At 39.1% G+C, this 16,265-nt stretch overlaps 1 protein-coding gene and 1 long non-coding RNA gene across 4 annotated transcripts; both read right to left on the reverse strand.

Annotated features, from left to right (window-relative positions):
- Nucleotides 1-2,508: 2,508 nt before the first annotated feature.
- Nucleotides 2,509-11,378, reverse strand: LOC117442398 (uncharacterized). Of its 3 annotated transcripts, XM_034078403.2 has the most exons (6): nt 11,354-11,378; nt 8,968-9,052; nt 8,585-8,699; nt 6,682-6,943; nt 5,903-6,025; nt 2,509-3,228 (listed from the first exon to the last, which is right to left on the reverse strand). In XM_034078403.2, the coding sequence occupies exons 3-6, from the start codon at nt 8,686-8,688 to the stop codon at nt 2,782-2,784; spliced, it is 936 nt and encodes a 311-aa protein (XP_033934294.1). In that variant the 5' UTR covers nt 8,689-8,699; nt 8,968-9,052; nt 11,354-11,378; the 3' UTR covers nt 2,509-2,781. The 3 variants fall into 3 exon arrangements, with proteins under 3 accessions (XP_033934294.1, XP_033934295.1, XP_033934296.1); XM_034078405.2 differs by lacking the exons at nt 2,509-3,228; nt 11,354-11,378 and adding an exon at nt 3,235-5,790; XM_034078404.1 differs by lacking the exons at nt 5,903-6,025; nt 11,354-11,378.
- Nucleotides 11,379-13,378: 2,000 nt separating this feature from the next.
- On the reverse strand, nt 13,379-15,745 carry LOC117442399 (uncharacterized). Its single transcript, XR_004551516.2, has 2 exons — nt 15,530-15,745; nt 13,379-14,050 (listed from the first exon to the last, which is right to left on the reverse strand). It is a non-coding gene; the product is annotated as an uncharacterized lncRNA (long non-coding RNA).
- Nucleotides 15,746-16,265: the final 520 nt, after the last annotated feature.

A 16,265-nucleotide genomic window follows, 5' to 3' on the forward strand; every position in this document is an offset into this window, starting at 1 on the left:
CCCTAAACAAATTGATTGTACCTTTTTAATAATGACCTTACATGGTTGCCAAAGTTAAATTAACTTCAGAAAATCAAATCAATTAATTTCTCCAACAGTCAACTATTTTCATAAAGAATATATATATTTTTCAAAGTCAACTTTATTGTCAATCTTACTCAGTTTGTGTTTATAGACAGAGAGATCAAAAAGACTTTTAAATCAAATAAAATTATACAATTTACAGATATGTATACAAATATATATATATATATATATATATATCCTATATACACCATCATGTATAATGATGGTGGACACTTCACTGTCTGGATGGCAGCTTGCTGGTCTCTGCTCAGTCGCATTGAGGCAAGCATTGCCTCAAGCCCCCGACCCCCATGCCCCTTCACCAGCTCCGGCACGGTGACAATGGCCTGATGTTGAGGCCGCGGCTCTGGCTCAGGTGACAAAAGCCATGCAATGTCACACTGTGCGCCCCTCAGTGCAGACCTGAACCAGTCTACATCCTGAGTGGCGATGTCTCTGGCCAGTGGGTTGTATGTCTCCTCTCACTGTTGGTAAAGTTGAGACACCGGCTGGACTACTTTGGAAGTGCCAGGCTTCCTCCACTGGCACTCAACATCTGTGGAGCTGATCTGCCACATGGCACATATTGCCAATGCTGCAGCGTGGCTGCATTTGTACATCCCCCGTGCACAATCACAGACAGCGCTCTGCATCGCGCCATCGTCTCCCATGCAGATCTGTAAAAATAAAGTAAGTACCATGTTTGTTAGCATGCTATAATAGATTGAATGAGCAATAATACAAGGATGGTCCGGATCTGGGGGTGGGAGGGGTTATTTATCCATAGTTTTGTCCTCTTGTCTGATTGTTGTTATTGTTTGTTTTTTCTGTATTTTTTGTAATTTGTGTTGTACTGGTTGTGATTGTACATTGTATTTTTCGAAATGTGTATGAATACATTTTTGAAAAACATTTGATCAACAATAAAAAAGGATTTGGTCAGGATCTAGACTCAGTGTGTAGTTTATTAATTAATCAATGCTCTCTACATTAGGAAAACACATACCAGTGTACCCGAGGGAGTCACGCACAGCTGTGCCTGGATAACCAAACAAATTGACAAGATAACCAAAACCCTTGAATCTACACACAGCAAATAAACTCAAATGACACAACGACTACAGTATAGTCGATATAAAACTAGCCGCTTCAATCTGAAGAGCAACTAAAACAAAACACGGGAGTGTACCTTGTTCTTGTGAACACTAATATAATCCACAGCATACACAGAGACCACGAAGTTCTTAAGGAGAAAACTAGTTACTGAAACAAAACACGTTAGTGTACCTTGTTAGCTAATGTTAGCTAGCTGACATTAACGTTACACATTGCACTCATATTACTCACCGAAACCTTGTAAAGCCGGTCCCGCTGCTCTTACAGAACCGACTAACTCCCCTTTCGTGTATGTACAGCTCTCAACGTGTCCAGACTTGTAGTGATGTTCACCTCGTTTTATACTTTTATTCTCATTCTGAAAGAAACAGGTGAAATGTGCTAACGTGACGGCCGTCTTTGTGATGGTGACGCGTATTGTGCGAGACCAGAGACCTGTAGTTCACTCAGCGGTTTCACACAAAAAATGTGTAACTTCACAGTTTTACGACACATTTTTATTTGTTTGACTTGCAAAATATTCTTTTAAATTGACAAACATCATATGTGTCATTCGTGGCACAATTCAAACGGGATCAAAAGATAACCTTTCTCTCTCCATTGACGTCAATGTATAATTTTACGCTTCCGGGGTCCCATGGAGGCTCCCGGAAAGGGAGGGACTTCGCCTCTCTATAGGCGGCGCTCTTTGTTCCTGACGTCAGAGCAATTTCAAATCTCGATCAGTCTGTATCAGATCCGTTGCAGCCCCGTCTTTAGAGATTTGGGTACGGAGGAAAAGAGAGAGGGTTTTATTTTCTGACGCTGCGTGTTCCCCGACACACCGGGGACACATATAAAATACATCACAAAGTGCATTTTGCATGATAGGTCTCCTTCGAATGCATCAATCTGGTGCACTTTGAGAGCAGAATTAGGACGTTTGATGTATGAAGAACTTTGAATTATTGTAAACAATTGTATAGTATGTTAAAACAATTCAATAATAAGACATTGGTTCGAATCCACTTCATCTAACCTTTACCAACCTCACACACACACCACATGCAAATGCAGATACACGAAACACACAAACAGACATTGACCAACTCTCTGCATATCATTTAGCATGTCTCTCTCCTTGTTATTGTGCATCCCTAAGGAATGCAGTAAGTGTTCTTTACTGCAGGGCCTGAGTATTGTGCCCTCGGCTAAATGCTGAATTCAACATGCTAACTTTCTAACAATGACTATGCTAACATATGCTAACAGGTTTAACGGTCACTGTGTGTGCCGTTTTTCTAAATTGCGTCAGATTGCTTTCATTCACAGAAACACAAAGCACAGTTGAGGATTATGGGAATGTTTATTTTTGGCAGTTTTTTTAACATTAACCAAATTATTGGGCAAATTATAAATGTGGACTTGATAATGTCATCAGGATTCATCCTATGGTCACCATGGATGGATAAACCACATGTCATAGCAATAGTTGTTCTCTCTTTGTCTGGACATCCGTTGCGTGTCCAGTTTAAAATGTTTGCCTTTTTGAGTTTAAGAATAAAGTTTGGTTTGATGTTGGTCTCATGGCTTCACAAACAAAGAGCTTCAATGTCGGTTTCAGATTTGAAAGGTGGCATGTTGTCTCACCAGAGTTGGAATATTTGCTGCCAAGTCTGAGAAATAACTCTTTGTCCAAGTAATCTGGTGTTTCAAAAACAAATGCTCAACCAGTTCAGTTTCGGTGATACACAAGTCATACTCCATATAGCACCCTGCAGCTTCATGACGAGGCAACTGCTCCTCGTTGAAATACAGATAACATCTGGTTGGTACATGTGGGATACATCTGCTGCGTATACTTGTAATACCAATCAGGTAGTTCTTGTATCTGTCCATAATAACGTTGAGCTGCTGCTGATAAACGCCCGCTGCTCGCACCGCGCTCGACCCGTCGGCCCCCTCCAGACGAGCCTGATGGATCAGCATCTGGGTGTGAAACGCAGCGCCGTTCACCCACTGCTTCAGAAGCATAGAGTGCATCTGTCCATCGACCAGCATGGAGTTCTGGGAAAGAAAAAGGAGCACAATAGGTGTTAGAGCCATTTTCCTTTCATCACTATGGTTTGAATGTTTGCAGTGGCGTTTCTATATGTACAAAAGTGGTGGGGCACAAAAAACTTAGATGTCTATATATAAGCTTCTGCAGTGAGGTTCATGGCTGGTGAGGCTCTGGCTCTGACTCTTCAGGTTTACAATATAATAATAATATTATATTTTGACCTAAATCAAAATATAATATTATTTTCAAAAGCTTTTTTTGTCTGATGCTTCAATTAATTTTAAACAGACAGTTCAACAGAAGGATACCCAAAAAATGTAATTTTATCATTTAAATATTGAATTGTTCTCTCTTAGTAAGATCCCATTTTCAATAAAATTGTGGTCTTACCTTGACTTGAAGATGAAGTCCATTTGCCTATCCCTCTGGACAACAATCTCTATTACTTTTTTGTAAAAGTCCTCCTTATCTTCTTGTAGTTTCAAAAGTCTATCATAAATCTAATCTAATCAATAGATTTATGATTCGAAAATTATAAAAGTAGACATGTGGATATTATCCGGCTGAACAAAACGTGCATTTATCTAACAGGTTTGTTTCCCACAGATCTTATTTTGAGCTATTTTATAAAATCCTATGGAGAAATATCGTTGCTTTTTTGTGGAGGGAAGCCATGCGCAGTTTACTTCCTGGTTTTAGGACGCGTCTCTCTCCTCCTCTTCACCTGCTCTTCACACACCACACTTTTCGCGGCACACGTACTTACAGCCAATCAGCTCTGAATTATGTGAGATGACATATGGTGGGGATGGCAGCTCTATGCCCCTATGGTCATTGTTTTTTGCCACACACATTAAATAGGGAAATACTCTGAGCATGCGCAGTGTAGTTGTTACAGTCACCGTTCACTTAGACAGTGAGAGGGAGGGGCAGGATCGGGTTTTGTCCCACATGGCTCTAAACAGCTCAATAGGCACACACTGTAGACACCAATTAGAAGAGCACATACTAAAACAGCAATGAGACGAATCAGATGATTAAACATGATCTTAAAATTAGGGCTGTCAAACCATTACAATTTTTAATCAGATTAATCACAGCTTAAAAATTAATTAATCATGATTAATCACCATTTGAACTATGTCCAAAATATGCCATTTATTCATGTATATTGTTGTGGGAATGGAAAGATAAATGAAAGAAGGTGGATATATTCATTTAACATACAGATATATCTATGTTTATTATAAAAAAATTCTGCGTGTCAAAATGAAAGACAACCCACACACCTATCAATCATCAAACCGTGGGGTCTTAATTCATTACGTGTTGATTTCTATCAACGGGGGAGTACTTCAGGAAAGTCGACAGAGGGGGGGGGGGCTAGTGGAGTACTTCGTGACCACAGAGTGTGAACGTTGTGATCAGCTGTTTTGGCGCAGTTCTCCAGTGAAGCCGATTGGCGTAGTTTTGGCACAAGTCCGTTGTACAGACCGACGTTAACAGCAGCCCTGTCTGTGCACACGGAGACCGACTCTGTCGTCCGGTGATCTAACCGCCTTCTGGAGCTTCACAAGTACGTCGGTACGCAAATGTGCTTTGTGACACAAGTGACGGTACGCATTTCAGATTACGCACATAACCTGCGTACCAGTTAGTTATGTGCACCCCTGTAATACAGTACAAGTATTCTCCGTCGGGACTTCCTGCAACAACACCACGCCGTTATCAAAGATGTTCTATTGAGAAGACGATGACTACGTGACAAAAGTTTTCAAAACCGTGGCTACTGAAATCAATCTTACTAACTGCTGTCTGTGCAATTTACTCCGCGCGAGTTGCCAGACTTTATTTTGCTAACTTTAACATCATTGTCATGGTGGGGCTTAGCCATTTCTTGGTATGGGTGTAGCCTACCCCAGCCATACCCTGGCGCTGCCACTGGTGGCACGTATGGGGCGGGCCATTCTGCACATGCGTTAAATGCGTTAAATATTTTAACGCAATTAATTCAAAAAATTCATTACCGCCGTTAACGCGATAATTTTGACAGCACTACTTAAAATATATTTTATATATATTTTAATTTATTTTTTGCATTTTGTTGTAATCATTATTTTAATACTTTCTGCTGACATTAGGTGGGGCTGTGCCCACCTGCCCCTAACGACCAGTCGCCACTGAATGTTTGTCTTATTAATATAAATGGTGTGAGTCACACTAGAAGAAGTTAGACAGATAGAAAGTGGTTATTAAATGTAGAAACAGATTAAAACGCCACGACAATAGGATTACTTACTGATTAAGATAAGATAATGATAATGATCCCAATTTGGGAAACTGTTTCGTCGCCAAGATTAACTAAATATGCAAAACAGTGAATATAAACATATCAATAATCTGGATATTTATATCTATAGAGTATATACATTGAATATACAATATACATATACAGAATAAAAGGCAGTGTACATTATGCTTATCTAGCGTATCCCACTTTACAATTTACATTTGAATTAACGGTTGAATTAACGTTTTAAGTTAAATTGAATTCCTCAAAGGACCTCCTGAGAAAAAATGTATTCAAATGAGGGAATTAGTGATTGAGAAGGACATTACAGGCGATATCAATGTAGCATGATCCTTCAAATACAGCTGGAAGACTTTACTCGGTTGTACCTTTAGCCGCGTTAGCTGCGCACTGAGATCGAGCTCTATTTGCCGGGTCTCAGCTAGTTGGAGCTGTGGCTTCCTCAAGTTGATCTGCAGACGCTTCAAATACTCTTCCATCAGGTCTCGGACCTTCACAGTAAAAAGAATGTCAATATTTGTGAAAGCCTATTTCAAATATTGATCAGATAAACGTTTTATATATTGATTTTGAAGGGTTAACTTTAAAAGGTTAAACATTTGTTCTGAAATAAAATCATACATTTTATAAATATGACTTAATGTTAGAGACAGATTTTTGGTTTTGTGATATGCACAGAAAACAATATAAGTTTGTTTATCATTTAATTAGAATATTTCCTTTATTGTTTTGATTTGATCGAATATTATAAAGGCCTATTTAAGTGGGCCAAGTCGCACAACATCAACACACGCAAACTAGTCGTCACAGCTGTGAGTAAAATAAATAAATTAAAAGACAAGGCGTTAAAATGCTTGTTTTTAGAGGCTTAATGGAAAAAAGCAAGGAAGTCGCGACAGCTAACCTTAGCAAGGAACAGCTAACCTTAGCAAGGAACAGCTAACCTTAGCAAGGAACAGCTAACCTTAGCAAGGAACAGCTAACCTTAGCAAGGAACAGCTAACCTTAGCAAGGAACAGCTAACCTTAGCAAGGAACAGCTAACCTTAGCAAGGAACAGCTAACCTTAGCAAGGAACAGCTAACCTTAGCAAGGAACAGCTAACCTTAGCAACCTGTTATTAAACTGAGGAGCCATCAGGGACTCACCTCTTTGGCCTTCTCGTCTGCAAACACCCTCTGCAACATTTCAGCCGTGCCCATGGTTTTTTCCCCTATTGACTCTAAGATCATGGAAATGATGAGAGCACCGAGACCCACAGCGTTGGGCACGGTTGTGAACCCAGCGAGTGCACCACCGATCCTTTCTACAGCACTTGGAACATCGAGGGATTCTTCATCGTTAAAGAGTTGGTCACGGTATCTGACCAGCACATCGGTTGAGTTGAGTCCAGAGTAACTTAGCAGGGAGCTGAGTGCAGAGAAATACTCATTAGTCTTCTGTAATGGAAATGATGATTATCAGAGAATGTAATGATATAATGTTATATTTAACATATAAATAATAATGTTCTCTAAGCCTTACATGTCAACAGACAGTAGATCTCAGGATTCAGGAAGGTGTGCAGTCACAAAGTGTCATGTGACCACACAGTGTGTGATCATTGGTCTGATCAAGGGTCTAATGTACTCTGATATGGTCAGTTATCTCATGACTAAGCATGTATTCATTGTAACTGTATGTCAGAGTTGGGCTGATTGAGGGTTTCTGATGGGTTGCAGTGGAGTTGAAGGAAGTTCTGTTGCATCCAAGATTTAATATCAGTAAGAAGACTTTGGAGGTTAAAGTTGAATGTTATCGGTATAGCAGGGAAGCAGGATTTGTCAGAGGGGAAGGATTTACAGTACAAAAAGAAGGGGACCGAGGACTGAACCCTGGGGGACACCATGATTGATTAGGACAGTGTAGGATTGACAGTCGTATATGGAGATCTATTGATGTTTGTTAGCGAGCAATTATTCCGATAGTATACCGAAAGCTTGAGAGGGAAGATCTGCAGAGTATGTTGTTGGAGCATCTTGAGATGGTTATAAGTAAACAAACAAACCTTTTCAAACAACTATTTTAGTGTCTAGGGTTCACCGGGTCAGCCTGTTGAAGGTTCCTAGTTCTCATGAACCCCTGACTTGTCCCACTTACTGTTATCGGGTACTTCTCAAATGCCCTTTGACAAATAAAATCCTGACCCAATGACGGCACAACATCAAAATCATTAAATGGTTTGTATAAAATTAGGGCCGAGACTTTAACCCGTTAATTAAGATTAATTAATTACACAAAAATTAACGCGTTAAAAAAATTAACGCATTTTAATCGCATTTTAATCGCACTTATTTTTGCACAGCGGAACGTTTCTTACTGGATGAGTTTCAGGCGTACCGATTATACTGGAGCACCAACTAACGTTCATGACTTCAGCATGGGACTTAAAACAACAACAAACCTCGGTGAACAATAGTCAAACATGAACGAACAAGCTGATGAGACCGCTTTGGTCGGCCCCGTGGATGGGAAATGTTGTTTTAAAAAATGGACGGATGGAAGCGTCGACAAGAGCACGGTTGTGTGCAAATTATGCAAAAAAGAATTTGCACATCACCGCAGCACATCAAGCCTAAAGTATCACCTAAATGCAAAGCATGTAGCAGCTAGCATGTAGCAGCTAGCATGTAGCAGCTAGCGTGGACGTTAGCCCGACTCCGAGTGCAAGGAACCACACCCTGACCCAACCCACACTCAACCAGATGACTGGTTTCAGGGCCAGGATAAGTAAGTCCACGTCTGAGAAAATAACTAGCTCCCTGCTCACTGACTGCACTCGACTGTCGACCACTTGGAGTAAAATCCATGTGAAAATTGCTTCTCACTGTTCTCAGGTCAAATATGTATATTTGATTACTAATGCGATTAATTTCGATTAATTAATTACAAAGCCTCTAATTAATTAGATTATTTTTTTTAATCGAGTCCCGGCTCTATATAAAATATATAGTATCTTCAAAAGTGAAAACACTGACATGTGTTTTCATTTGGGAAGTAAACAATGCTTACCTGTCGATTCCAATACCGTGCCAATGTTTTGAAGTAAACAGTCCTTCTGACAACAGTTCAAGCTGAGCAAGTTGCTTTTCCTGTAATGACGGGCCCTGGCCCATTTTCTGTTTGGCTGGGAGCACAAAGAGCAGAAGAAAGTTTTGTGACGTCTGTGTTAACTAACTGATTGTGTCGTAAAGAGCTTTCTTCTGTCCATACATAAGGAAACGCTCTTTTGATAAGAACTCCTTGCAACTTGCAGGCAATCAGAATCGAATATTGACCCAGATCAAGGTATACAAAGTTATATAAAAACTCAGTGAACACAAAAACCTAAATAGGAAAGAATGTGTACATTGTTGTTTTGAAGCACAGTCTATCTGGAGGAAGCATTCACTTACCTTAAGAGAAGAGAACTGTACAAAGAATCAATCAACACCGATCCAGTGGTGATGGGTTCCTCGCTCTGAGAGGGTTCAGGTATCTCTGTCAGATTTAACAGAAGAAACTGTTAATGTTTACCGGAGTGATTAAAAGTTAACTTTGCACCATTGAGTCTTGTTGAGATATTGAAGAGATAAGAGATGTATAAACAGACTGCGAGCACAAAGTCCTCGTTGTGTCTGTCTTTCAGAATTAAAACGATTTCGTTTGCGATTGCGTTTGCGTTAATCCATGCGTTTAGCCGTTTTCGTCCTCGTGTGGCCGCAGCCTAAAATAGTTGTTTAAAAAGGTTGGTTTGTTTACTTTTAACCATCCAAAGTCAAATTCAAGCACTTTTCAAGGTGCATTTTCAAGCTTTTCAAGCATCTTACAGCTGTTGTAAATTACATATTTATATACACATACTTATACTCAAATGATTATTTCCCTACCTCACATTAAATCAGATGTTCTTGATGCTATAAACAACCAAATGTGTGTTTTGTGATAGCATTCTACATGAGGATGAACAATTAAAGAAAATAAACCTAGTTTAACATTTCAAAATGAGTGACCCATCTGTACGTAGACTGGGCCTCCCATATAACCTGGCTGAGCCAATATACCACAATCAGCCAAATAGCTTTTCAACACATTATTGATTACTATTTTTGAGGTGCTTTTAGGTTGCAGTAAACATAAGTCAGAGGTACATGGTGTACTTTGACTCCACTACATGTATTTAATCCCTTTAGTTTCTTCACACATCTGGATGAATGATGTGGAATCTAATCAAGTGTTGAATCAGACTTTAGTTCCACCTGGAGTAAATCCACCAGCTACCCTGCAGTCTACAAAGTACTTCAGACTAGCTGCACCTCCACCAGCTACCCTGCAGTCTACAAAGTACTTCAGACTAGCTGCACCTCCACCAGCTACCCTGCAGTCTACAAAGTACTTCAGACTAGCTGCACCTTCACCAGCTACCCTGCAGTCTACAAAGTACTTCAGACTAGCTGCACCTTCACCAGCTCTGAGAACACTTTCATGATCAATCATTATAAAACATATCATATATATTATTCTGAAATGGACCAATCTGCACAACGACTACTTTTACTGTCTTTCACTATATTTTGATGAGAATACTACTTTCACTTGAGGAACATTTTGAATGCAGGACTTTTACTGAAACAGAGTATTCCTACACTCTGGTACTTCTACTTTTACTAAGTACAAGATCTGAGTACTTCTACTTTTACTCAAGTACTAGACCTGAGTACTTCTACTTTTACTCAAGTACAAGATCTGAGTACTTCTACTTTTACTCAAGAACAAGATCTGAGTACTTCTACTTTTACTCAAGAACAAGATCTGAGTACTTTTACTTTTACTCAAGTACAACATCTGAGTACTTCTACTTTTACTCAAGTACAAGATCTGAGTACTTCTACTTTTACTCAAGTACAATATCTGAGTACTTCTACTTTTACTCAAGTACTAGACCTGAGTACTTCTACTTGTACTCAAGTACAAGATCTGAGTACTTCTACTTTTACTCAAGAACAAGATCTGAGTACTTTTACTTTTACTCAAGTACAACATCTGAGTACTTCTACTTTTACTCAAGTACAACATCTGAGTACTTCTACTTTTACTCAAGTACAAGATCTGAGTACTTCTACTTTTACTCAAGTACAATATCTGAGTACTTCTACTTTTACTCAAGTACAAGATCTGAGTACTTCTACTTTTACTCAAGAACAAGATCTGAGTACTTTTACTTTTACTCAAGTACAAGATCTGAGTACTTCTACTTTTACTCAAGTACAATATCTGAGTACTTTTACTTTTACTCAAGTACAACATCTGAGTACTTCTACTTTTACTCAAGTACAACATCTGAGTACTTCTACTTTTACTCAAGTACAAGATCTGAGTACTTCTACTTTTACTCAAGTACAATATCTGAGTACTTCTACTTTTACTCAAGTACAAGATCTGAGTACTTCTACTTTTACTCAAGTACAATATCTGAGTACTTATTCCACCTCTAGTAGGGTATTAGTCTGAATTGTAGCCACAAAAATCACGCAGAGCTGCATAAAAATAGACTCACAATGGTAACAAGTAGTGCTGCGTACCGGTACGCCGAACCGGTACTGGACTTGTAAAAAGTTTCGGTTCAAGTCCGGTTAAAACCGGAACGTCGGGAACCGGTACTTGGACTCGCAAAAGAACTAGCACTTACGTCTATTCTGGTTTCTGTGGTCATTTAAACATTCCCTGATAAACATTATTCAGCGTCAATAAATGAGTGCTAATCCCAGTGTGCTCAGTGTACAACATCACATGTCATTTCACCTTTGATTCACGGTTTGAAAACGTAGCATTTCGCCACATGCTAATGCTAACCGGAAGTGAATAATTTTCAGAATAAAAGTTAATAGTGTGAACTTCCGGTTTTTTCAGAATAAAACTGATTTAAATTAAATAGTGTATTTAATTCAAAATTACACCATATCAACATTGATTTTAATTTCTAACAGTATGTTTGTACATCACTATGTATGTAGTATGTACTGTATAATGTACACATGTAGAGTTGTAGAAAAGACATGGTGTACAGACAGTACAGTACACTCTGACTGTACAGCCACTACAGTGTAGCCTATACTGTATAGTAGGTGTGTAACAGTGTAATGCGTATAGTCTACTCTACACTCTACCTTTCAGCAACGTTTTAGGGATTTAGGCTCAGTCAGCCCAGGGACTGTTTGGTTACTTTAGTTTGGTAAATGAAATAAACGTTTGAACTTTGTAGTAGTTCACTGTAGTTGCTGTCATAAGTCATTTGTAGACTAAGTGGCAAAAAGTGTTTTTTTTTACATTTGTACTTTGTAGAGAAATGTAGACACAAGTTGGAAGGGAGCACAATAAACCTGACGAGTTTGAATTTGAGTTTATTATGAGTTAATTTTCAATTGATAATTAGCTCACAATAAGTTCACTTTAGTTACTCATACAACTTGACACAAGCCATGGGTTCAGGTCCGGACTTATAAGTCCGGACCTGAACCTGAACCTCTGGACTTGAGTCCGGACCTGAACCTGAATGTGAGTCCAGGTACTCAGCACTAGTAACAAGTGGAAAATAATATTTACAAATGTGTAAATGATTTGTAGGTCATGTTGACTCCTCAAGACTCCTGACTTATACATCTTCAAAGGAAGACGGTGTTCATTCTACAATTACATGGGATTAAAGCAAAATGCAGTTTTACTTGTATAATACTTCAATTTTATATAAAAGACAGTTTGTTTTCATCTGTTTTCAAATAAACAAAGTCTTGGCTTTCAGAATATTAAACTTGTTTCGGCAAATTCAGATGATAAATACAACTTTGAAGCTTCGGCATAATTACAAGCGGAGAACGGACTAATGTAACGTCACAGCAGGCATAGCAACAGCCGGTGTTTCTTGTGAGTGTTTCCCCGGGACACAAACGCAAAAATACACACACACTCGCGAGCTTCCCCCAGACCAGTAATACAAACGAAAATGTGTCTTCGGGTCAATGTGACTGATTTCGATAGATCAAGTCACATTTGGTTTAGGCACGAAACATACCACCAGTAGAAATACATCGCTTTCAAAATCGCTCTGTGTCGAATCAATAGATTATATTTCATGACTATAACACGAAATGCCGTGAGAGCTTCGTCCTCTGAAGACCACACGATGGCGACTGTAACGCACATAACATAGGTACGCTCCTCTGAAATGATTGTCCCCTGCAATTATTATTATCCCTCAATAGAGTTCGCGTACAATAAGTGCGTTCGACCAACAAAATACAAACTTGATGGTGTGAAAGTTCCTCTTTGAATCCAGTTTGAACTTGAGCTCTCCTGCTTTAGCAAGCCACGGAAGACGATCATATACTTACTCGTATTGGGTCAAAAACCTCGGATATAATATGTATCTGGGCAAAACGCATTTAATTTTTTATTGATGTGTGGTGTTATAACTTGTGAAACTTTAATAAAACTACCTGTGCACATTTGTGAGAGGAAACTAAAGTCCATGTAGCCCTTCTGATTATTGTTGGATAAGTGACAATTCAGATGGCAATGTAACCTGTTCCCACGCAGCTTGAGTCCTGAGTCCAGTTTGATTCCAGTGTCCTGTTAGTCATATTAGACAGCTGTAAAGTCAGACGGTTTTATAAACGTGAGCTCGGTCAGACTGTAAAACTGTACATGTTTACATTATTGATCATCATAAATCCAAAATAGACACACAAAACCTTAATTGTTTGAGGATCTGAAAAAGGATCAATGGTATCTGTGAGTGAATATTGAGAGCCTCAAAAAACATACATTGAAGACAAGTGTTGATCTTGTTTAATTATAGAAATACTTTGTTATTCAGAGTAAACATCAGCATTTAAACAATTCAACATGTGCTTCCTCAGACCGGCCAGCAGGGGGCAGCAGAGTCCTGACAGGAAGAAGGCACTACATCTGTTTACAGGAGACTGACATTTCTGTTTTAAATGTGTTCAGAGTGTAAACGAACACATCACATCGTGTGTCGAAACAGAACAGAATAAGCATACATTACCAAATTAAACATCAGAACTTCAAGTATTGCCATCATGAGGAAATACAAACATGGGAAGGAGGATCAAATTATAAAAAAATAACGTTATTTTAACTTTTACAACGAAGATCTATTGTTTTAAAACTCAAAAGAGAACAAAACAACCACACATGCTGGAATCATGAGAATGTCCGTTAAATATTTATTTGAGAAACACTCATCCTTACAAAATGTTTTTTCCCACTGCTAAATTAAATAAGCAACAATTCAAAATAAAGCAGATTAACAGCGTTTCAGGAATAAAACACTTCATTTGGTCCCACAGTGAAGACCTCACAGCCATCGAGTGTTCTGTTGCCATGACGACACGGTGATCTCAACCCAGCCCCACGTCCAGTGACATCATCACCACGAAGCCCACGATGGAGGTCCAGGACGCAAGTTTCCCGTTTCCACTGCAGACAAAAAGGAGAGATTTAGTGAGAGGAAGGAATGTGTAATACAAGATCTGAGTACTTGTATACAAGTACAAGATCTGAGTACTTCTACTTTTACTCAAGAACAAGATCTGAGTACTTCTACTTTTATACAAGTACAAGATCTGAGTACTTCTACTTTTACTCAAGAACAAGATCTGAGTACTTCTACTTTTATACAAGTACAAGATCTGAGTACTTCTACTTTTACTCAAGTACAAGATCTGAGTACTTCTACTTTTATACAAGTACAAGATCTGAGTACTTCTACTTTTACTAGAGTACAAGATCTGAGTACTTCTACTTTTATACAAGTACAAGATCTGAGTACTCCTATTTTTACTCAAGTACAAGATCTGAGTACTTCTACTTTTATACAAGTACAAGATCTGAGTACTTCTACTTTTACTCAAGTACAAGATCTGAGTACTTCTACTTTTACTCAAGTACAAGATCTGAGTACTTCTACTTTTACTCAAGAACAAGATCTGAGTACTTCTACTTTTACTCAAGTACAATATCTGAGTACTTCTACTTTTACTAGAGTACAAGATCTGAGTACTTCTACTTTTACTCAAGTACAAGATCTGAGTACTTCTACTTTTACTAGAGTACAATATCTGAGTACTTTTACTTTTACTCAAGTACAAGATCTGAGTACTTCTACTTTTACTCAAGTACAAGATCTGAGTACTTCTACTTTTACTAGAGTACAATATCTGAGTACTTCTACTTTTACACAAGTACAATATCTGAGTACTTCTAATTTTACACAAGTACAAGATCTGAGTACTTTTACTCAAATACAAGATCTGATTACTTCTACTTTTACTCAAGGTCTGAATACTTCTAATTGTACACAAGTACAAGATCTGAGTACTTCTCCCACCTTTAAATACTGCACTACAAGTAAAAGTTCTGACCTTAGAAGTTTTATCAAAAATGAAATCACAAAAGTGAAAGTACACATTATGCAAAACAAATAATCCCCAGTTTATTAGAATATTATATCGATTTTATCACAAAAACATATAATGTTAACGACCTAGTTTATCAATGTTGAGCCCATTTAAGTGACTTTAAAAAAACTACTGTGAAGAGAAGTAGTACAGTTTCTGTCTAAGTGTATCAGGTGACTTTACATTTACAAAGTAGCTAATTACGATCAGTGTTAAATTAATAAAGTACAATATTTGCCTCCAAAATGTGGTTGAGTACAAGTATATGTTGAATCAAATGGAAAGACTTAAAGGTCCCGTGTCATGGCCATTTCTCCTGATCATAGTTCCATCGTCGACTAGAACAGATTCACATTGATCAATGTTCCAAACTCTCATTGGTTTCTCACAGCATCTCTGTGTAGTCTGTGTGTTCACTCTCTGTCCTACACGGCTTGTTGGAGCTCCTGCCCCCCCCTTGAACATCTTGAATCTGTTGATCCCTCTTGTTCCTGCTTACCTGACTTGAGCCTCAGGTATGATGTCGTCCACCACCACGTACACCATCGCTCCGGCAGCAAACGCCAACGCGTACGGCAGCAGAGGTTCAGCCAGGACGACGGCGAGGGCGCCCAGGACCCCAGCGATGGGCTCCACCATGCCGCTGAGCTGGCCATACCTGACGGGAAACAGTGATAACCAGTCAGAGGGTCGACATTCAAAGTATCTGTACCTAAGGGGCACTAACCCCAACCCTAGCTGCAGAAAGTCAGATAGATGACTATGAGAAAATGACCCTACTTCTCACTCTATGAATTACCTCAGTTGATGGTCTCATTCCCAGTCCTTTATGGGGATATTTAGGGGGGTTTATGGGGATATTTAGGGGGTTTATGGGGATGTTTAGGGGGGTTTATGGGGATATTTAGGGGGGTTTATGGGGATATTCAGGGGGGTTTATGGGGATATTTAGGGGGGTTTATGGGGATATTTGGGGGGTTTATGGGGATATTTAGGGGGGTTTATGGGGATATTCAGGGGGGTTTATGGGGATATTTGGGGGGTTTATGGGGATATTTAGGGGGGTTTATGGGGATATTCAGGGGGGTTTATGGGGATATTTGGGGGGTTTATGGGGATATTTAGGGGGGTTTATGGGGATATTTGGGGGGTTTATGGGGATATTCAGGGGGTTTATGGGGATATTCAGGGGGGTTTATGGGGATATTTGGGGGGTTTATGGGGATATTTAGGGG

This window comes from Pseudochaenichthys georgianus, unplaced genomic scaffold (assembly GCF_902827115.2).
Source record: "Pseudochaenichthys georgianus unplaced genomic scaffold, fPseGeo1.2 scaffold_425_arrow_ctg1, whole genome shotgun sequence".
In the NCBI taxonomy this organism is placed as follows: Eukaryota; Metazoa; Chordata; class Actinopteri; order Perciformes; family Channichthyidae; genus Pseudochaenichthys; species Pseudochaenichthys georgianus.

What these genes read in the sequence shown, in the direction of transcription:
- LOC117442398 (XM_034078403.2), bottom strand. Translation starts at nt 8,688, where the DNA reads ATGGGCCAGGGCCCGTCATTACAGGAAAAGCAACTTGCTCAGCTTGAA. An exon ending in CACGGTATTGGAATCGACAG is followed by an intron (nt 6,944 to 8,584) that starts GTAAGCATTGTT and finishes CTCTGCACTCAG; the next exon opens with CTCCCTGCTAAGTTACTCTG. An exon ending in CGCAGCTAACGCGGCTAAAG is followed by an intron (nt 3,229 to 5,902) that starts GTACAACCGAGT and finishes TTTCTTTCCCAG; the next exon opens with AACTCCATGCTGGTCGATGG.